The following is a 21,762-nucleotide window of genomic DNA, read 5'->3' as shown; positions in this document are numbered from 1 at the left end:
CAAAACCCGTTATGAATTTGTATAAGCCCAGGGCTTATAACCGAAATTCTACGGTACGCCACTTAACCCTTTCAGTGCTGAATTTCTCCAAAAACTGGTGTTTTTTTTACCGTTAAACTGAATTTTTGATGCTACGATCCTGAATTTCCCTTAACTTTGCTTAAAAAGCACTTTTCCACAATGCAGCAAGATTTTGAGGCAGATTCCATTAAAAAATGTACAAAAATGTACTTTGGTGCATGCGCATAAGCCAAAATTTGGACTTTTTTTTTTTTTTTTTTTTTGCGAAATCGTTTCCATTTTTTTTTCTTGCTCCTTTTCCTTTCGTTTCTCTTGGCTTTGTTATTTCCACTTCTTTATACTGTATCCGTCCTTCCTTTAGACCAAAATAGTTTTGATAAAAACATTGGTAAACCCTGTCAAGAGGACCTCGATCTTTTACAGGTGTTTTGGCCTTTTTAAGCACCGATTTTGCACTAAAAAGTGATTGACTTTTTCTCGATTAGCTCTGTTAGGATGCGACCGATACGCAAAATGAATAGTTCTTTGAAAAGGTCAAACCTAGCTCTATCAGATGTTTATCACCAAAATCTGCTGACTTTTAAATTAATGACGTCACAAGTGGTTCATTGACTGCTCCTCCAAATGTCGACAAAAGTCGACTTTAGCACTGAAAGAGTTAAAGCCATACGTCTGAGAAAAGCAGAATAGATCATACAAGATCTGAGCAGAAAATACAGCAAAATTGATCATACATGATCTAAGCAAAATTTACAGCAGAATTGATCATACATGATCTGAGCAGAATTGACAACAGAATAGATCAGAAATGATCTTAGCAGAATTTATAGCAGAAAAGATCACACATGATCTGAGCAGAATTTACAGAAGAGAATATCCAGAATATCATACAGGATCTGAGCATATTTTCCATCAGAATAGATCATACACAATCTTAGCAGAATTTGCAGCAGAAAACATTGGTCATTAAGAATTGCAATTTCCGTAGAACAGCATTGACACTATTGCCAGGCAACCAAATCTCCGTAGCTCACTATTGTTCTCTTGACTATTATGCATCAGTCAATTGAAACCCCGGCCCCCCGACCCCCGGGACTTAACGGGGATTTTAACATTTACCAGGTGTTAAAACCCGGCTTATTACCCCGCCCTAGGGGCCAAGACACCTGTTAAAAGCCCCGCGTAGCGGGGGCATCCGAACCGACTTTCAGGAGAAACCGGGCAAAAATCTTGGTTTCGTTGCAGAAGTTGAAAATATATCTCTTTAATTTATTGTCCATATATAGCTATAAGGTGGGAAAGAAACCTGATGTAGTTTACCAAAAGCCTTTAACTTGGAGCCGGAAAACCGAGTAAGAAAATCGCCCCAATATCGGGGTGTGATTGCCCTACAGAAGGTATTTCAGCTTTTGTTGACCATCTACTTCAGCCGATTGCACAGAAACTTTAGCTTCGTGCGACAGTCCGGCTTTTAAAACTTTAATTTAAAAAAAAACCTTCCTTGTCTCATTAAGAAGCATACGAAGAATTTCATCAAGGAAACTCTCCCGTACCTAAAGGATTTTTCTGTCAGATCTTTCCACTGCAGAAAACTCGTTCCAATTCAATGGTAATGATTGTCTTTAAACCCATCGAACAGCCATTGGCACGAAAATGGCTGTAGCTTCCGCCGGCTAAAATCTTCATGGACAAAACAGAAAACGAAAACTCAAACAAAGTAGCAATAAACCTATCGTTTGGAAACGATTCATTGACGACGTATTTTTAATGTGCAACACAAGAAGAGACAAAATAGAAGAATTTCGTCTAAAGGCAAACAGCTTCCACACTACGATATAATTCACGGCTGAAATCTCAGAAACAGAAACTACTTTCTTGGAGACGATGGTGTACATAGGTGGCAGATTCCCAGTCTATCCTTAACGTGCGAACATATTAAATACAGACCTACAGAGACAGTTCAACATGGACGGCGGAGCATTTTTCCAACTGGGGGGGCTGACTAGTGACTTGAAGTGGGGGGGGGGGCTTAAGAGGCTCTTCTCTTATTAATTCTTTATTTTTTCTGTCAAAGTGGGGACTAAAGCCCCCCCCCCAGCCCCCCGGCTCCGCCGTCCCTGTTCAATACACGAATTGCTATTCGTGTCATCTGCCAGGCGTTACAAAAGGCTTTATCAAGGAAGAAGCGTGAAGACTTCTTAGAACGGATTCCTCGAAACGAACATTTTGAGGAAAACATTTTGTTTAGTCCTTCATGTTAATTCCCAGCTGTCGTCCCCGCTTCAGGTGATTGCATGCTGTTAAATCATCGCTCCACGGCCCGGGTCTACTGACATTTTGTTCAATCCACCGCCAACCGGGGCCAACACGCCGTTAAAAGTGCGTTAAATCCCGGCTTTGGACGCGTTAAATCCCCGGTAAGTCCCGGGGGTCGGGGGGTCGGGGGGTCGGGGGGGGGGGGGCCGGGGTTTCAATTGACTGATGCATTATATTATTTATTATACATTGTAGTCATTAGCTGTCTTCTCATTGGCTAAGAGCCTACAGCTAATTCTGGGAATCCGCGCAACCCCGCGCAACCTACAGATTAGTGAATAATCTGCTAGCAGATTATTCACTAATCTGTAGGTTGCGCGCGCAATGCATGATTTCCAAGAGCAATGTGTCAGGCATCTGGCGGCGAAGGAAATTCATAGTTCGTCGATTCACTTCTTCAACCGAGAAATAGTTTGACCAAAGTTCAAAAATTGCTGACAATAAAGTTTCGGAAAACACAAAATGACTAACGAAAATTGGGAAGAAACTATTCCACGATTTAGTAGGACGACCAGCCGGAATTAGCACAAGTTTAATTTTGAAACAGGTTGAAATTACTTCCTTTTCCAGAAAAAAAAAAAAAACAATGTATAATAAAACAATTATTAGATTCGGTAAGTGTTATCAGCCTCAGCCTTCGGCTTCGGCTGATAACACTTACCTCGGCCTTGATTATTCCGGATATTAGGCATAAATAGATTGTGCTCGGCAACTTTTGAGCAACTTTTGGCGTTTTGAGCAACTTTTTGTAGTGCCAGCAACCTAGGGCAACTTTTGCCTTCCTTGGCAACTTTTGAGCAACAAATTGATATAAAACCGATCCAAACCATAAAAAGTCGTTTCATTTCGAAGGAAAAACTGGTTTTAACAAAACTGATTTTATTAAAACTAAGGATATACAATAAAATGACACTTGCTTTACGCCCGCGAAATCTGGACAACGGCTTTCTATCTAACGGGCGCTTAAATCCAGCGGTTACTCGCTGCATACATAGAGCATAGAGCCTTCCGCCGGCCATCTTGGTATTTAAAGTGCGACTGAATAGACGCTGGGGCAACTCTTAGTAAACCTGCAAGTGCTTCAATTTCTAGAAAACGCAAAATTCTCTCTAGAGAGCAAGCAACTTTTCTAATTTTGGTGGCAACTTTTTGATATTTAAGCAACTTTAGAGCAACTTTTGGGTATATTGTGAAGCAACTTTTCCTGAATTTACCGGCACAATCTATTCATGCCTAGTAAACAGGCCCTTAGATTGCGAGAATGTAATAAATGTAAGATATAATAATAAAATAAACAGGGTAAAAATAACGTGTTGTTTTTACTTTGGTCTTGTTCTTATCTCGTTCTTATCCCTGCTTAACCTTCAAAAAGAGATGAGGGTCCAAATTTGAGGGGGAGGGGTTGCTTTGATGGTTGACGATTAAATTTTAGTTTCGGACAACAACCTATCCTACCAAATTATTCCCAGATAAATTTAAGATATGCTCGCAAAATTTGGTGGCGTTTGGTTGAAACTTGAAAACTTTATTAGCGTTAAAAGTCAGTGCGGGCACTTTCTGCCCTCCCCCCCCTCCAGTCTAGATAGTAAATTAAGAACGCACAGCAAAAAAATATTTCTTTGTGTTTAATTTTAACTAAACGGATCAGGTTAAGTGTTTCTTTATAAACATTAATAAATTGCAAAAGTAACGCAAATTGTGTGGCAAAGGCAACCTTTTTAACTTAATCATATTCTACCAAAAAGTAATTTTAAAATAATTGGTTATCACGGATACACGAGTTAGCCGAAGGGGCACTTGAAAGTCATTGGCCAGCAATGTTAATATGTTTTAAGCAAATGGAGGATCATCGCAGTAATGTACTCAACTAAAGCAGTTGAGAAAAGCAAGCTTGAAAAAAATTCAGGCTTGAACGGGAATCGAACCCATGACCTCTCCGATACTAGTGCAGCGCTCTAACCAACTGAGCTGTCAAGCCAACTGGGAGCTGGTCACTTGTGAGTTTGTAATATGCCCGTGGATGGAGAAGATATGAAATGAATATATGAAATTCATATATTTGTACTGCGGATATACATTTTAAGCAAATGGAGGATCATCGCAGTAATGTACTCAACTTAAGCAGCTGAGAAAAGCAAGCCTGAAAAAAATTCAGGCTTGAACAGGAATCAAACCCATGACCTCTGCGATACTATTTCAAATGTTAATATGTGGAAGTTACTTGTGCTCATTATAAGCCCCTCCCCAGTCACCTACTTTGCATTATATGGTCCCCCTTTTCAAGACGGTACCCAATAAGAACAAGTCCAAAAAATACTATATACGCAATCCAAGTAATCACACAATGCAGTTCAGATAGCTTTAATGGTACAGCTTCTATTTACTTTAATGTTACTTATTTTTGTGAAAATGACACAGGCATATTTTGCGAGACTTAATTTTTGCGATTTGGCCAAAAAAAAAACACGCAAGCAATCCAAATATGTAAAAAAAAAACGTTAAAAATAAATTTTTGCGGGTCCTTAATTTCGTAGCCTGCAAATACAGCCACCTCTCTTTCCTCCCAGCTGGGAACGCCAAACCAGCCAGGGAGCGAGGAGAGGCGGCTGTATTCGCAGGCTATTAATTTAGCGATTTTTTAAAAATCGCGACAGTTAAGTCCCACGAAAAAAAGGAACAATGAGGTATTTCCATTTCATTCACGAGCTTTCACCATTAACAGTTTCTGAGTTTTTCTAATAAAGGAACCGAGATTAACTGACCATGTAAACATCCTAGTAAAAATCTGATTTATAAATACCTTGATCAGAAAAGACTTAAAATACATTTATTGTCAACACTCATCAACATGATAAATGCAACTGAACAGCTAATTTAGTCTGTGACCTCTTCAGCTGGGTGCCATGAAAGAGTTGAATCTGGGATGACTTCATGTAACCAATATGAGGAGTATACCAAGATAGTAAGTTTCAAACTGTTTTAATTTATTTTTTTAACTATATTGGTTAACAGCTAATTCAATTTATTATTTCTAACAACTTAAGATTTAAATAGATACCTTAAGATTAAGATGAGCGATAACACTACATAATATTTCAATGAACCATAAACCCTGCGCATTTACATTTGTAACTTTTCAAATGTAAATGTGTATGGTATGAGGCCATCGAAACATTATGTAATTTTTTGCCTCTTTCTCTTAAAGTATCTGGTATTTCTTATTTAAATAGTTGTAAATATTTTAGTTGGTTATTTTTTGTTAATGTTCTCATTTGGAACCTAGTATCAAGGTTTACTTTTCATTTATGGTTACATGAGGTCATCACAGATTCAAATACACCATGTTGACTAACTAAGGAGTTTAAAGACGAAACTGGCTTTGTAGTTGCATAGATCGCATAAATGTGTGATAAAAGTATTAATGCAAATGATACCTTTCCATATCAAGATGCTGTTTGGTAATGCTTTCTTTTCATATAAAAGGGGCCATGTCAAGCAATTTTAGGCAATTTCAGCACTGATCAAACTGGTCACAGAATTAACTGAAATTTTACAACAAGTGCTTGAAACTTTGGAATAACTAAAAAACACAAAACGTTCAAAAAGGGGCAAAGAAGGTTAAAATTCGAGATTTAGATTAAAAATGGATTGCGTTCAGGTAAACTTGAAGCCCGACTTTTTTCAAGTTTATCTTAATTTGTATGAAAGTGCCATTAACAATGCTCAAAAATCATCCTTGTTTGTTTTGTGGCCGTGATTTAGCCAATAAAAGACTTTTTCCCTGCCAATTTGAAGTTAAGAGCTCTTAATTAATGAAAATAAATAGAATTACCTAAAGTACCGGTACCGTGACCTAGCCCCTATAATTCTCCTAACTAATTCCCATACATTTCTTTTAATGTTAGCTATGAGAATTGCACATTACATCAAGACAATATCCTCCAGTTAATGATTGTCTTTGTTCTCAACACTTGGATAAAGGTCAATGGACCAACAGTGTAAGGAGAAACTAGTTGTTAATCACTTGATCTTCTCAGTCATGTTTGTCAATAGAGACAGGAATCTTGGCTGGACCACAGATACAGCTACATGCATGTTCATTCAGTCATTGATCTCCACTGCAAGCTTTTGATTTCTGATGGTGTAAACATGACAGTATTTGCTGCATTTAGTGCTGGTGAGTTCAGGAAACAAGTCAATAAAGGCTCTGTCTTCTTCTAAGAATTATGTCGGACTGCGATCTTGTAAACCAGAGCCTGCAAAGAAAAAAGAAAAAAAAAATAACTGAGGATTTGTGAGCCCACAGAATGATCAAATGAAGGCAAAAAGCAAGATAGAACACAAAGAAAAACATTAGAAATTGAACGCTTGTGTTTGCTTATTCATCATACTATCTTTCCCTCATCAAAAGAATAAAAAAATGAAAAGTCTTCCCCAAGCCTAGTGGCCCATAAAGGCCTGAGCTTATCCCATTTCTGTAGCAAGAAGCAACTAGGAGTGTTTCTACTACCCCTGGAATGGATGCTAGTCTGTCGTGGGGTTACCCCCAGTATTAGTACGCCACTCTGACTTACCCATTACTACACCTGGGTGGCAAAGAGAGACACTATGAAAGCAAAGTGTTACGAACACAAATTGAATGACTCTGGCCAGGCTTGAAACTGGACCGCTTGATCCAGAACAAATTGTAATTTAATTATGAACGTAACACATTAAGGTAGTCCACAGGTATTTATTGCTCTGTCAGGTTCCTTTTTAATAATGACAATGTAAAAAATGATCCTCATACCTGGGTGTGTGTCAATATTCAGGTAATCCAGAATGCCTCAACCCTCATCTGATAGAAACTGCTTGATTGTTGCTAAAAAAAATTAACAAATTAATTGTTAGTTAGGTTAGTGGTGAATTGTAAAATCAACACTTTGTGAGACAACAGGACTTATATCTTTTCTGTCTGCTCAAACATTTTGTAGCCAATCCAGCTAATTTCGGGTATTGCCAATGTGCGAGCCAGCAAGCCATTTCGGTTAGCCTAAATAACACACCGGTTAGCCTAAATAGCACTCGGGTTAGCCTAAATAACACTCCGTTTAGCCTGCAGTAGCTTAGGTAGCTTGGGGTTAGCCTTTATATTGGGTTAGGGATTTCTGGCTTGCATGGCTCGCGAGTCATGTGAGTCATGCGAGCCATTCTGGTTAGCCAAAATAACACATTGGTTAGCCTAAACAGCACTCCGGTTAGCCTAAACAGCACTCTGGTTAGCCTAAACAGCACTCCGGTTAGCCTTAAATTATAGCACTCTGGTTAGCCTCTACTTAGTTTGGGTAGCTTGCGGTTAGCCTTTAATTGGGATTTAGGATTTCTGGCTCGCATGGCTCGCTGGCTTGCATATTGTCAAAATTTGCTAATTTCTGTCATCCAAAGCATTCTGATTTTCTCATTTTTCACGAATACATACTGTGATTTTGTCGCCTACTAGTCATGTCCCCTCAGTGTGACCATTGTGTGATTTTACCCTAACTACCTGTTGCTTCGACATGTTGCTACAGCATGCCCCCTCGAGACTGCAGCACTTTAGTAGTACCGGTAGTAGTAGATGCATATTATAATAAATACCATTTTCCTAAGGTCCTTTATCTTCGTACCAAAGCATCATCTCTCCTACATAGTAAGGAACCTATTAAGATTACGGCACCTCATTTGATCCTTGACTGTGTTGACTGGAACCCAACAAAGAAAAAAGGGTTTAATGATCAGTAAAAATTTAGCATTAGAAAATGCAAACACAGTATTAATTTAGGCAAGCTTTGGTATCCAAATGATGAATCATGAAGTCAACAACATTAGAAAGGTCATAATTACTATCCATTTAGTATAATTCATTTTGATATAACTTTACTAACCCAAAAGAATACTGGTGAAATATGTACTTTTTCCACACTTGGCCAACATAAGTCAACATCCAGTATCCCAGCCTGAAAGATCCAAGAAAATACATTGCAGATTAGAGCGGTTTTCACTTGAGTGTTGAAAGTTAATTTGTTTGCTTTGGTTTTGCATTTCTACGCTTAGTGATTGGCTTAAAAATCTTGTGCCACTTTCTCAGCCAATCAGAACTAAAACCAAAACCAATCGCGACTCACTCGCGTACGTTTTCTCGCGCTTCGTACCAGCTACATGTATTTGCTTCGTGTTTTGATTGGTTCACTGGATGGTCTACGTCCTTTGTGATTGGCCAGAGTAATTACTTTGGTTTTGGTTTTACGACACTCAATTGAAAACTGCTCTAACAAATTCTGTAAAATTACATTCTTGAGAATACTAGAAGGGCCAGTGTCATGAGAAATCTTCTAAGTTTTTGTATAAAATATTCTAGAATTACGAGGATTCACTCACTGTTAAGCAAAATAAGCTTTGCACAACAAAAAAATGGCATGAATACATTCTCTAAGGGCCTGTTTACATGATTCCGGAATGACTTTCATTCCGGACGGTTCATTCCTCCCCATACATTTCTCTGTATCTGTTTACATATACCGAGACAAGTCATGGGTTCATCCTCTCCGGAGTTTAGTTCAGGTGACATTTCTCTGGTATCATGTAAAAAAATCTCGGGTCAACTTCTGACGGCATACGGAATCCACAGTTTGAATTAGAGCAAAAAAATGTAATAGCATTACTGTTGCCCAAAGAAGCAGCTCTATGGTCAAATACTCGTAAATGCAGATACGGCAAATGGGCACAAAAACATGTTTGCTCGAAACATGCGCCAGATGTCTTGTTTTGATCTTGCGCGACAGCGCCACCATGTTATGATCTCGCGCGAAAACCGCGCACGTGAAAAAGCCTTTGGTTGACCGGTCGACTATGCCATGTGAATGCAGAAGAACTTCATCCGGATGAGTTCCGGAATGAGTCATTCCGGAATCATGTAAACAGGCCCTAAGATGTAAATAAACTGCAATCAATGGTTTTTAAGAAATTTTCTATCAAGTAAAACTGTCAAACTTGAAAACGTCGGCCTGATGTTGTCAAGTTTTAGGCCACTTCTTTCCTACTGGTCTGTACCCAAACCACGCTATAAGACTTTTCAGGACTTGTAAAGTACATTTTAGCAAGGCCAGGCCCCACTATGAGTGAATTTACAATTCATACCAACACCTTCATGGGATTTTCAAATTGCACGAAATCTTGTTGATACTGCCCCTTTAACGTCAATTTAAAACTTCTACTGAAAGCAACTTATACTTCAGGATTATTATTTCCTTCATGTTGTTATACTTTTGTGCCCGGGTTTTGCGGGGTATTTAATAATTGTGCCCCTGTACCTCCCCCACATCGTACTGCTCCCCAGCTCCACTTCCTATGGCTTACCATTTTTTCCCCTAATATCATATTGCAAGTCCTCCATGAAATCTTTCTATCAATAGCACTTTTGCCAACTCGTCCTTTGCCAAACCGGATAAGGATCATGTGCTAGATAGGCTTTTACACTTCTCTGACAAACCTGAAAATTAATCAAATATATGAACACTTTATATGTTGTAGCTCTGTGAGAATTAGCAATCACTGCCATTCCTAATCGCATTTGCTTTGCCTGGATTAGACTGCATTCATTTCTAGTCAAAATTCGTACGAAATTAATGTTATTTCGTTACGAAATAACACATGCCTTTAGTCTTTAGGTCATAGGATAAAACACAACATGCAGCCTGCTAAAGAGCCTAGAAGCGCAAGTTTCTGGGCACATTTACCAGCCGGATTCCAAAGAGTAAACTAAGAGTGTGTTTGAAAACTTAAGGAAAGGATAAATAATTCTGCCTGGTGTTATTTTCAAGAAAAGCACGTTAAACAAACTTACCGTCCGCCATCTTGAATATGACAGAAAAACTGCTGACCATCTATTTGTACTGTCAGCTCAAGAGACTCTATCCCCTCGTCACCAGGGTCTTCTCTTCTTTTACTTCCATGACGATCCTAGCAAGAGGACATAAAACAGGATAAGAGATCAGACAGGATCCACCACTCTGCAAAAAGGCAGATGGTCTCTTCATGTATCCCCCTGCACTTCCCCGCCTTAATAGATGGTCTCTTGTTAATGTATTCAAACCTCCTCGTGCCATTTCTCCAGTAATCTAACACCTGATATGAAAGTCTCATCTCAAATTTTGAGGCCAAGAATTTGTGTCCATTTGGCTAATCAGACAGGTGGTATCTTGCATAGCCCCCCTACTCCTACACAAGTTAGTGCTCATCGTGTACACTTGGTTTGACCATTTTCCCTAAAACAACAATTTTTTTTACCAGGTAATCATGTTCTACGTATCCCTTCTTTGCTATACATGACAATGCCTGACACATATCCAGAAACAGCAACACAGGTGGAAATCCAAATTCATCCACTGGAAGGCGATCTTGGCAAAAACCTGAAAAACAATAAGAACAAAAAAGCAAACTGACGCACAACAAGAAGAAGAGATCGACCCAGAAATGTTTGTTTTTATATATCATTTCTGCCTCAATCTCTTCTTCTAATGCTAGAAAGATACTGTTTCTTTTTTTTTTTTTTTTTAATTTTACCTTCCAATATTTTGTGAGGCACGGCTAGTGACTTCTTCAGGGAATGAATTGCGCAGTTCATTCCCTAAAGACGTCGTGACACAGCCCGGCACTGTAATCCTAATAAAAGCCTTCGTTTGTTAGCTATTTGGAGGTCTTTACAATTTCCTGACTGATCCTTTCCATTGTTCGTTGGCCCTTGCAAAAATTTTAATGTTCAGGACCAAGTGACTTTGTGAGGTAATTTATTTAACTGAAGCGCTTTTGCCTAGAAAAGTAAGTCCGCAGTGCAAACGGGAGTGCGCTCATACGAACATAATATAAGTTCACAATTCCGACTTCCGGAAATTTTTCGAATATGTATGAAGACGTTACGACGATTTCGGAAATTAAGTTGCCGAAGCTTTATGATGCGAAAGACCGAAGTACAACCATAAGCGAGAATGGCCATGAGAGAGGTTTCAGAGGTTTTGGTCTTCAGCCGATACTGGAATTACGAAGATGCTTCCGACGTTTGTCGAACATATTGGCTGAGATGACCGAAGATGTTTGGAAACGACGAATGGATGCTGCCGAAGATGAACGAAGCTTTCCGAAGATTGCTTTGGGCTTTGTTGTGCCCAGTCCCACAATGAGTTTGATTCAGTTTGACGGATTCGATCATTCAAAGGATCATCTTAAGATTGAATCAAATAAACGTACTGCTCGGATATTACTCAAGATCAATAAACTGGACTCTGGCCACCTTTTTGGAAAATGAATAGGCGGAACTTTTGCTTGCATTTACGTTTAAGACAAATAAATAAGCGAGACTTTTGCTCGCCGTATTAAAGTTTAAGACAAGTAAATGTAGTAAATAAGCCAGACTTTTGCTCGCATTTAAGTTTTTGACTAATAAATAAGCGAGACTTTTGCTCGCCGTCACGGTATTAAAGTTTAAGACAAGTAAATGAGCCAGACTTTTGCTCCCATTTAAGTTTTTGACTAACAAATAAGCGAGACTTTTGCTCGCCATATTAAAGTTTAAGACAAGTAAATAAAAGGCCGGACTTTTGCTCGCATTAAGTTTTAGGCAAATAAATAAGCGAGACTTTTGCTTGCATTAAGCTTAAGACTTACAAATAAGCGAGACTTTTGCTCGCATTAAGTTTTAGGCAAATAAATAGCTGGTCAGCGAGACTTTTGCTCGCATTAAGTTTTAGGCAAATAAATAAGCGAGACTTTTGCTTCCATTAATGTTTAAGACTAACAAATAAGCGAGATTTTTGCTCGCATTAAGATTTAGACTAATAAATAAGCAAGACTTTTGCTCGCATTTAGTAATTTTTTTGACTTACAAATAAGCGAGACTTTTGCTCGCATTTTAATGTTAGACTAATAAGACTAATAATAGCGAGATTTTTGCTCAAATTTGAAGATTTAGACTTATAAATAAGCGAGACTTTTGCTCGCATTAAAAAAAGTTAATTTTTTGCTAATAAGTAAGCGAGGCTTTTGCTCGCATTTAAGTTTAAGACAATTAAATGAGCTATACTTTTGTTCGAATTTAAGTTTTAGACAAAAAATAAGCGAGACCTTTGCTCACATTTAGATAAAAGTAAAAATAACTAAAAAAAAAACGCATCACCCGCCAAGCCTTGGACTGGAACCCTCACTGAAAACGGAAAAGAGGAAGACCAGCTCTGACATGGAAAAGAACTTTACAAGCAGAGCTAATTAAGGACCATCAGCTTGACCTTTGGAGGAGGCATAGAAGACAGCTCAAGATTGAGATAGATGACGGCTTGTAGTCAACGCCCGTCTGTTCCAGAGGGAACAAAGAGGAATGAGATGAGATGAGTGTAGGTCCCATCGTTTTTTAGTAAATGAACATTTTCTTCAAATTCGTAAGATATATTTCAGTATCACAGCGCGTGAGCTCAGCAGATTGAAACTGTATCCTGAAAAGCAAAAAATCCTTTATAGCTACCTTTGAACGAATGAATTTATTTTGTAACATGTTTTCCCCCTATAGTAAATGGTAACATGTTTTCCTCCCTATATTATAACTAAGTAATATTTTTTTCCACGCAGTAAATTATTTATTATATTTTAATTATATAGTAAATAATAATAATGATAATGATAGTTTGTAGATAATAATAATGATGATGATAGATGATGTTAGAAACGACGTAAATAGAAACAGATGAAGGGCCACAGCTAACTAACTACTACTACTACTACTACTACACACACACTAACTAACTAACTAACTAACTAACTTACTTACTTACTTACTTACTTACTTACTTACTTACCTACTTGCTTACTTACTTACTTACTTACTTACTTACTTACTTACTTACTTACTTACTTACTTACTTACTTACTTACTTACTTACTTTACTTACAGTCAAGATGATTTAGTTAGTTATCACAATTCATGGCAAACAACAACAACAGTACTAGTAGCAACAAAGTATGATAAATAACAATATAACAACAAAACTGAGAAAGGAAATTATGAAATCAAAAAGGATACCAGTTTCCAGATCCAGACCTGAAAAATATCTCAAAGAAAGAAAACGAGAAAGAAAAAAAGAAGAAGAAATGCATGTACGAACACGTGCTTCAATTTACGCAATGATTTCAAAGGTATAAATCATAACCATTTTACCATACATAGACCAACATAATCATACATAGTGATACATGAACTTACAGATTACACATGGCCATATAATAAAATATAATAACAATACACTAGTTACATAATTACATGTTTCTTGTTACATTGTCATACATGGCCCTATAAAATAATCTTACATGTACGGATTGTTACATAATCATCCATATGGTAATTCATTAAATTGCCGTGTAGCCTTACATAGTCTTACATAGCCATACATTGTGATACATGGACCAACATAACCTTACATGACCATTTTTTAGATATAGTTCTAGATTAGCTTAGATTTTTTACCCTATATCCGCCCTACATGGTCTTACACAGCCATAATTTGTCAGTAAACAAAGCCCTATCGTATCATTCGTAATCATACTTTACCTTACAAAACATTCTGCCACGCATCCACGGTCTTTTTCCTGTCTAATGTGAAATAAAACTAACAAGTTAGTACAATTAACAATTATTCCACAACCGCGCAAACTGTTATATATGAGATGGCCGGCTATAAATATCTCATATACAACATGCGCGGGTGGAATAATTGTTTAACTAAGGCAATTAAAGCTATGAAAATGTAGTATCCAACGTCACAATTTTTTATGATGTTGTTGAATACAAATTGTTAATTTCTTTTCAAAATTTCTAAGAGGTAAATCACATGAAATATAAGTCCATTCAATCTGTTCTTGTGACCCTCTAGGCCACACGACTGTTTCAGTGATCAGGATTTACAGTGTATTTTTTGGACAGTTAAAATGATCCTCATGCACATCAATGAGTGAATCAACCAGGAATCACTCACGCTCTATTCCTACTAACTATGTCTATCCCATCATGGCTCTGTGGCTCAGATGGTAGAGCAGTGGACCTGTAACCCGAAGGATGTGGGTTCGAATCCCACCTAAGCCCCCTTTTTGTTTAAGTGGTCAGAATTTTGATATATCTTAGTTTAGAATAATCCCCAGGCACATAAATGAAGGTTGTGGGTTCGAATCCCAACTTTTTCTGTCACAGAAAGTACACCCCTTTCAAGAAGCGATCCCAACGTTGTAAAAAAAAAACAATCGATCTTATCTCATCTACTAAGCTTCTACTATGTACAAATGTTATTTAGCTATATATCTAGTATTTTGTATTTTAATTTTGGTACTTCAGTCCAACTGACATAAAGCCAGTTCGTTCTCTGACCAAATGGACACAGGCACACGCTCAGGTTCGTGCGTTAGCACTGGCAGGGGTTCATGTCTTCGCAAGCACTCGCATGGCAGTCACACTGGCACTGGCTCTGTGTCATAAGGTCAGACGGAAGAAACAAAATGCCTCAATATTTAGAGAGGAAGCCACATCAGCCGTAGCTGGTTTTCATGCGGGTCCTCTATCCAGATCGAATTGGAATTTGAATTTTTTTTTCAAAATGGAGGAAAACCGAAGTGCCTGGTAAAACCCTCGGGGCAAGGCGAGAAAACTCAGCCAAACTTCTTAGCTATTTATATTCATACTTTACCCTACATAACAGCCTGGTGGACAGCCACGGTCTTTTTTCCTGTCTAATGTGATTCATAACTAACAAGTTAGTACACTTAACAATTACTCCACAAACCCGCAAACTGTTGAATTTGAGACGGCCGGCTGTGGTCGTTTCATAGCCAACAACATGCAAGCGTGAGTGGAATAATTGCTAGACTTACCTACATGATGGGCTTATCTTATTAAAGAATATTCTTCAGGCACAAAAATGAATGAATCAAATGGGATTCACTCATGCGCTGTTCCCATCATAGCTCTAAAGCTCAGATGGTAGAGCAGTGGACCTGTAAACAGTTGGGTTTGAATCCCACCTAAGCCCCTGTTTTGTTGAATTGGTCAAGATTTAGAGTGTATTTTAGTTAGAATAATCCTTGCCTGAGTGAGCCAAATCACTCATGCGCTGTTCCCATCATGGCTCTGAAGCTCAGATGGTAGAGCAGTGGACCTGTAAACCGCGACGGTTGTGGGTTTGAATCCCAGCTAAGCCATTTTTTAGTGATCAAGATTTCTAGTCTTATCTTAGTTTAGAATAATCCTCAGGCACATAAATGAGTAACCCAAATGGGAATCACTCACGCGCTGTTCCCATCATGGCTCAGAAGCTCAGATGGTAGAGCAGTGGACCTGTTACTCAAAGGTTGTGGGTTTAAATCCCAGCTTATAATAAGCCATGCATTTTTCAGTATGATCAGGATTTACAGTTAGTCTTAGTTTAGAATAATCCTCAGTCACATAAATGAGTGAACCAACTGGGAATCACTCATGCGCTGTTCCCATCATGGCTCTGAAGCTCAGATGGTAGAGCAGTGGACCTATAACCCGAAGGTTGTGGGTTTGAATCCCACCCGTTCCTTAACACTATAGGAGGTACAACCCGCTCACGTAAACCCTAGATCATTTTTTTTTATAATTGGGGGTTGCAGGAGGTGTAATCCCCGCTTGAATACAGGCAGTCCTCTGGGGGCTAGAGCCGGTCGAATCCTGCGGGAAGTACTACCTGCTGGTAGGAGACCCACCCTACTCAACATTCAGAACTCATGGGCAGTCCTGATTTGACTCGTATGGTACTCGTGATACCTACGAGCAATACATGAAAAATAGGTTAACCAATGGGTACCAGACAGATACATAATACCGAGTCCGTGCCGACTGTGCCGTTCCTCGGGAGCGATGCAAGTAGACAAGCACCAAGTGGAACGCGTGAAACCCTCCACCCAGCTTGGGATTACGTTGATAACGCCAGCTCCGATCTCTGGCAAGTTTTTTTGGTTTTGATCTAGGATTGTACGATAAACGAGTTGCTACCTGAGCAGCAGAAATTATCTACGCTATAAGAGATGACGTCTTTGACTCTCAGAATACCACGCCAATCGAAGGATTCTATATGTAAAGAAATAAATCAATGAAATTAGTAAATTACAAAAAAAATGGCTCTATAAGTAACTTGCAATTAGGCGTTCTTTTTTTGCGGCGGGAAAAGAAGTTATTTAGTTCTTAGGTCTGGTTCCTCAAAAATATATTTCTAAGTACTAATACTAGAGCAGTTTTCAATTGAGTGTCGTAAAACCAGAACCAAAGTTATCACTCTGGCCAATCACAAAGGACACAGACAATCCAGTCAAAACTCTAAGCAAATACACGTAGCTGGCACGAAGCGCGGGAAAACGTGCGCAAGCGAGTCACGATTGGTTCAGTTTGGTTTTAGTTCTGTTTGACTGAGAAAGTGGCGCGAGATTTTTAAGCAAATCACTATAAAGCGTAGTAATGCAAAACCAAAGCAAACGCAAATTACTTTCGACACTCAAGTGAAAACCGCTCTTTAAGGAAAAATGAGAAGTGCTAAGTGCGCTAATCTCAATATTACGGGTAAAGTTATAGTTTTCCATTTAATTACTTACGAGCGTGAACCTTTTCTGAACGAAACTATATACAATCCGCAAAAGAAATAGAGGAATGTGCTATCTCTGATCTCTGTGAGAAGAGATTTACCGAGTTATTGGTTGGATATACGTAAAGATGATCAGAAATAGTCTTGAAATAAAGTGTGATCTACAATTTGTGATAATATAAGACAAGAAACTCTTTGTTACCTCAATAACGCTGGCATTTTCCATTGCCTTTTCTGACTTATTTAATTTACGCCCACATATTTCAGCTTACTCTATCCAGATATCCCCTAAAAAAGAAACAGGAATTAATTTCAGGATAAATAAGTTCTGCATTTGACGCTGAAAAGAAAGGTATTTAAGTAAATCGCATAGGAAAACATACGGTATGAGCATTAAACTTTTAAGATAAAGATAAGATAGACTTTATTTAGTGTCACCTTGCCTGGATCCATACTATGGGGGGGGGCACTCTCTGCTCACTCTCTGTCTGCTTCTGCCTGCGGGGCACTTGTCCTGGCTCCCCGCCGTGTCCTCGCGGTTCCCTCGGGTGCCGGTCCTGTCCGTGTCCCTGTTGGGTCCTTTGTCTTGTGTCTTGCCGTGGCTTAAGGCAGAAGGAGCGAACCTCATCATCAACAGGGATAAAGTAATAGAAAAATTCCACAAAGAATTGTTTCAAATCATGATCAAATAATTGCCGATTGAGTATTGATCATCTCCAACTGAGAAAATATCGAGTTTTTGCCGGCGCTTTGAATAACTGCCGAGCCCAAGTTACTGTTCTGAGATCAGTAATTAGCTTTACCGAGTTACCGTTTCGACACGTAAAAATGTTTAGAATTAGTCCTGTTTTAAGGTCTAAAGGCTCTCTAAAATAAAGTTGAACTCATCATTTAGTGATTTCATAAGACAAGCAACTCCTTTTTACCTCTACAAGGCAGGCATTTTTCGTTGCCTTTCCTGAATAAACTGTGCCAACATATTTCAGCTAATTGGTGACTGTATCCAAGATCTCCTGAAAAAAATTAAATAAATATGTATAAATGTAATAAACTGTCTTGCAACCAGAGTCCAAGTTTCTATTCTGAGATTTTTTGCCGAGTTGTTTTTTTAGACAAGTTAAAATGTTAAGATATAGTCCTTATAAGTCCTTCCTTCTAAATGCGAAAAAAAATAAGTCTATTTAGTGATTATATAATAAGCCAGAGTTTTTAACTCTTACCTACCTCTATAAGGCGGTAATTTTTCATCGCCTTTCCTTTTTTATTTGTGGCCACAAATCATCAGGTTGGTGACTGTATCCAAAGATCTGTGAAAAAAAAAAATAAGACATATATTTATTGTCCACCAAAGTTTGACGGCCGCAGCTTATATAGGTGCTGAAGTAGCTGAAATTCTGACAATTCTGAGAACCACATTAGTAAAGAGGCCGTTAATAAAGTGTAGAAAGATCAGGTTTTTGCTGGCGCTTATAAACTGTAGCGCCTAACTGAGTTGCTGTTTCGAGATTTATAGCTTTACCGAGAATTGCCTATACAAACACGTAAAAATGTCCAGAGATAGTTCTGTTCTTTTACTCTCAAATCTCTGATCTATTTGGTGATTATACAAAACCAGAGTTCGAAACTCTTAACTTACTTTTGCGAGGTGGCGTTTTCCTGTCTTGTTTGTGGCCACGTCAGCCATTTGAACTTGGTGACTGTTTCCAAGGGATCTCCTGGAAAAAATAAGAAAAAAATGTACATTTTCCATTAGAATTTGTCAGGTTTGTGCTGGTGCTTTTAAACTGTAGAGCCTTAGTTATTGCTTCGAGTTTAGCTTTATTGAGTTATTTCATATAGACACGTAAAAATGTTAAGAAACAGTTCTGTTCTTTTAGTCTCAAATCCCTTATCTTTTTTGGTGATTAAACAAAATCAGAGTTCGAAACTTTTATTAAGTAAACTTACTTTTATAAGGCGGCGTTTTCCCGTCTTGTTTGTGGCTAAGTCAGTTTAACGTGGTGGCTGTATCCAAAGATCTTCTGGAAAAAATAAGAGAACATGCACATTGTCCACCAGAATTTGTCGACTACCACTTAAGATTCAGTAAAGTCCAGTAGCTGAAATGCTGCTGGCAGTTTTTGAAAACCACATGCGTAAATTACCTTGAAGGAACGTTCTCTTACCTGCCAAGCAAAAGTTCCGTTGTATGGTAAACTGAATATATTTTGAGAAGCTTGTTCGCAAAAGTGTAGATCTTGCCCAATGTCCAAGCAAAACTCGCTGTATCGTTTCACTTGTAAAGCAGATTTCGGTTTAGCACTGAAAAGTCGGCGAGAGTTCGGTAAACGTAAGGCGAAGTGGATTAAACTTTGTTCGAACTTTTAGTGAAGCAATCTTAAAGACGGTTGCGAAATTTGAAAATGTGAGAAAGCCAAGGTGCGCATGGATGGATAAAATCGCGTCATTAATTCAGAATTATAATTAAATGTGTAAAACTTCCACATGCAGCAAATTGATGCGTTTTTACACAAATGACCACATTGGCGCGTATTTCTATTGTTCAGGTGTGGTTACATTGAGCTGGTTTTTATTCCCTAAGCGTTGGTTTCTTTACATGCATGCATTTTTCATCTCTCTATTGTACATTCCTCAGAGTGTCTCGCTGCAAAATTATGCAGTAGCCTGCGAACGCACGCATATTTCCGGCAAGCGAGAGCCGGATTACGTCTTCGTTCGTTCGTTCGTTCGTTCGTTCGTTCGTTCGTTCGTTCGTTCGTTCGTTCGTTCGTTCGTTCGTTCGTTCGTGCCTTCGTTATACTAGTCTCCCTCGCGCCGTTCTTAGTGTCGTCACGCAATTCCTCCCCCTACGGCTGCTCACATTCCCATTCCTTTCCCCTTTCGCCTCACCATTCGTTCATTTCTCGGCCGTCCCCCAGTTCTCCTCGCATTGCGTGTTTTTTTTGGGTTCTCGCTTTCTGCGCCCTTGGCCTTGGCCTTTTGTGTTGTTTATGCATCTTTCTTTCGGCTTTCATGCGTTGGAATCGTTTCTTTTCCGGCGTTTCTGTTTGTTCATGACTGGATGTGAATGCGATCTAGCGGTTGTCAGCTTGCGCGTGCTATCAGGCTTATACGTTAGGCATCTGATCATCTTCGGCTAACTAATTGAGGGAATCTTCAAGGATCATCCAAGAACACGCTTGTTAAGAGTCGTGAGACAATGGAGAAACTGCGACAGCTTCATGCCGTGGGAAAGCCTCGAATGTTTACATTCCGATCATCACTTGATCAGGAGGACTTTCGACTCATAGGTGGTTGACTTCCTTCTTTTTCTCCTCATTTCTCATTGTTTTTTCTGTGTTCGCATGTTTTTCGTCCGTTGTGCTTTTGTGTTTGTTTCTATTCACGTTGTTTGCTTCAGTTCGTGTTTGATCCGATTTCCGCAACGTTATCTGGATTTCGCTCTTTTCATGACGTCCACCGAATTTTTGGAAGAGGGACAGAATACGGAACATATTTTTGTCGCTCCCAACGCATCTTCCCGTGCACAACTTGCAATTGTTGGATGACATGACCGTCCCGACATGACTGGCGAGTGTTTTCCCAACACAATTAATTAGTCAATTCTCCAGCAGAGGAATTCTTTATGAGACGTATGGTCTTCGGTTTTTAGTCTTCTGCGTTTGTAACCGGTTGAAACTGAACGGTTTACAGATCTTTTCAGAAAAATAATTTTTCGAAAGAGCACGGCAGACAATGTAGCGCCGCATTGTTGAACGGTTGCTATAAAAGCTAAAAGATAAAAGTTTGCGCCTTTTATTTTCATGCTGTTTTATTGCAACGGTCAGCGAGCGGCCCTTTTTGATAAATTTCCCGCAGAAGGGTTTAATCGGCACCAGTTATAGAGAGTTGACGCCGCGGAATAACAAATAAAATTTATTTATCATCACTAGACATCAGACTTGTTGCGTGCGTGCGTCATGACGCAGACATACGTCGCAATTACAGGAGTACTCCGTGTATTTGTTCAGTTTCTGCTCCAATTCACGAATTAATGATGTAAGTGGATTCAATACGCTGTAGAGAATTTTCAAGCTGGCTCACAGTCCCGTGAATGATTCTATGCTCGGTGATTTCGTTGATATCGATGCCGTGATTGTTAATTTTATCGATGTTTCAAAACGTGTTGACAATGTTTTGAAAAATATTTATAAATGGAATTGCAACGCTTTTTGATTCCGTTGAAACTTTGCTTGTGTTTTCAAAACACATCGAAATGTTCTTCTCTGCAACAACCGATTCGCGGGAAACATGTTGATTACGATCTCCCGTGCTGTGATTGGTCACATAGAAACAAAGGGAAAGGAATGTTGTTCGAATGTGAGCAGCCGTTAGTGGGGAGGAATTTTGCGTGACGACACTAAGAACGGCTGCGAGGGAGACTATCGGTATACGGTCTATACGTAAAATGTTTGGTTTTCATAAGAAAAGCAAACCTTGGTGATAGATTAGATAGAGGACACACTTTTGAACCTCTAGGCTTGAAAAAGAAATTGTTCTCCAGATAATGTTATCTCAAATTTCATAGTCACCGTTTTTCGTTCGCTGTGCTAATTGAGGAATAAAAACATGATTACTACCTTCATAGGATTTTTAATCTTTTTCAAAAGCGATCATTGAAGTTCCATTGAAGACTTGCCTCTGTTTCCGCGTGTTTTGCTTTTACCGAGGGAGGGGTGGCACGGGTAAGTGTTGTGCCGCTTACTCGGTACCAGGCACCCAAAGATCTTTAGAACACGTG

At 38.9% G+C, this 21,762-nt stretch overlaps 1 protein-coding gene across 2 annotated transcripts; it reads right to left on the bottom strand.

Annotated features, from left to right (window-relative positions):
• Window positions 1-4,692: 4,692 nt before the first annotated feature.
• Window positions 4,693-10,241, bottom strand: LOC144665975 (cytosolic Fe-S cluster assembly factor NUBP2 homolog). 2 transcript variants are annotated; one of them, XM_078527304.1, is made up of 6 exons: window positions 10,199-10,241; window positions 9,712-9,844; window positions 8,241-8,312; window positions 7,954-8,057; window positions 7,127-7,198; window positions 4,693-6,593 (listed from the first exon to the last, which is right to left on the bottom strand). In XM_078527304.1, exons 2-4 carry the CDS (start codon window positions 9,808-9,810, stop codon window positions 8,034-8,036), a joined length of 195 nt encoding a protein of 64 aa, XP_078383430.1. In that variant the 5' UTR covers window positions 9,811-9,844; window positions 10,199-10,241; the 3' UTR covers window positions 4,693-6,593; window positions 7,127-7,198; window positions 7,954-8,033. The 2 variants fall into 2 exon arrangements, with proteins under 2 accessions (XP_078383430.1, XP_078383431.1); XM_078527305.1 differs by having other exon boundaries at window positions 4,693-6,578.
• Between the last annotated feature and the right edge of the window lie 11,521 nt (window positions 10,242-21,762).

This window comes from Oculina patagonica, chromosome 9, assembly GCF_052425735.1.
Source record: "Oculina patagonica isolate OP01 chromosome 9, crgOcupat, whole genome shotgun sequence".
Taxonomy (NCBI): Eukaryota; Metazoa; Cnidaria; class Anthozoa; order Scleractinia; family Oculinidae; genus Oculina; species Oculina patagonica.
The sequence above is the reverse complement of the archived record's forward strand: the minus strand, read 5'-3'. Positions and strand labels throughout refer to the sequence as shown.

What these genes read in the sequence shown, in the direction of transcription:
- LOC144665975 (XM_078527304.1), bottom strand. Translation starts at nt 9,810, where the DNA reads ATGATCCTTATCCGGTTTGGCAAAGGACGAGTTGGCAAAAGTGCTATT. An exon ending in TGATATTAGGGGAAAAAATG is followed by an intron (nt 8,313 to 9,711) that starts GTAAGCCATAGG and finishes TGGATCTTTCAG; the next exon opens with GCTGGGATACTGGATGTTGA. An exon ending in TTTCACCAGTATTCTTTTGG is followed by an intron (nt 8,058 to 8,240) that starts GTTAGTAAAGTT and finishes GTTGGGTTCCAG; the next exon opens with TCAACACAGTCAAGGATCAA.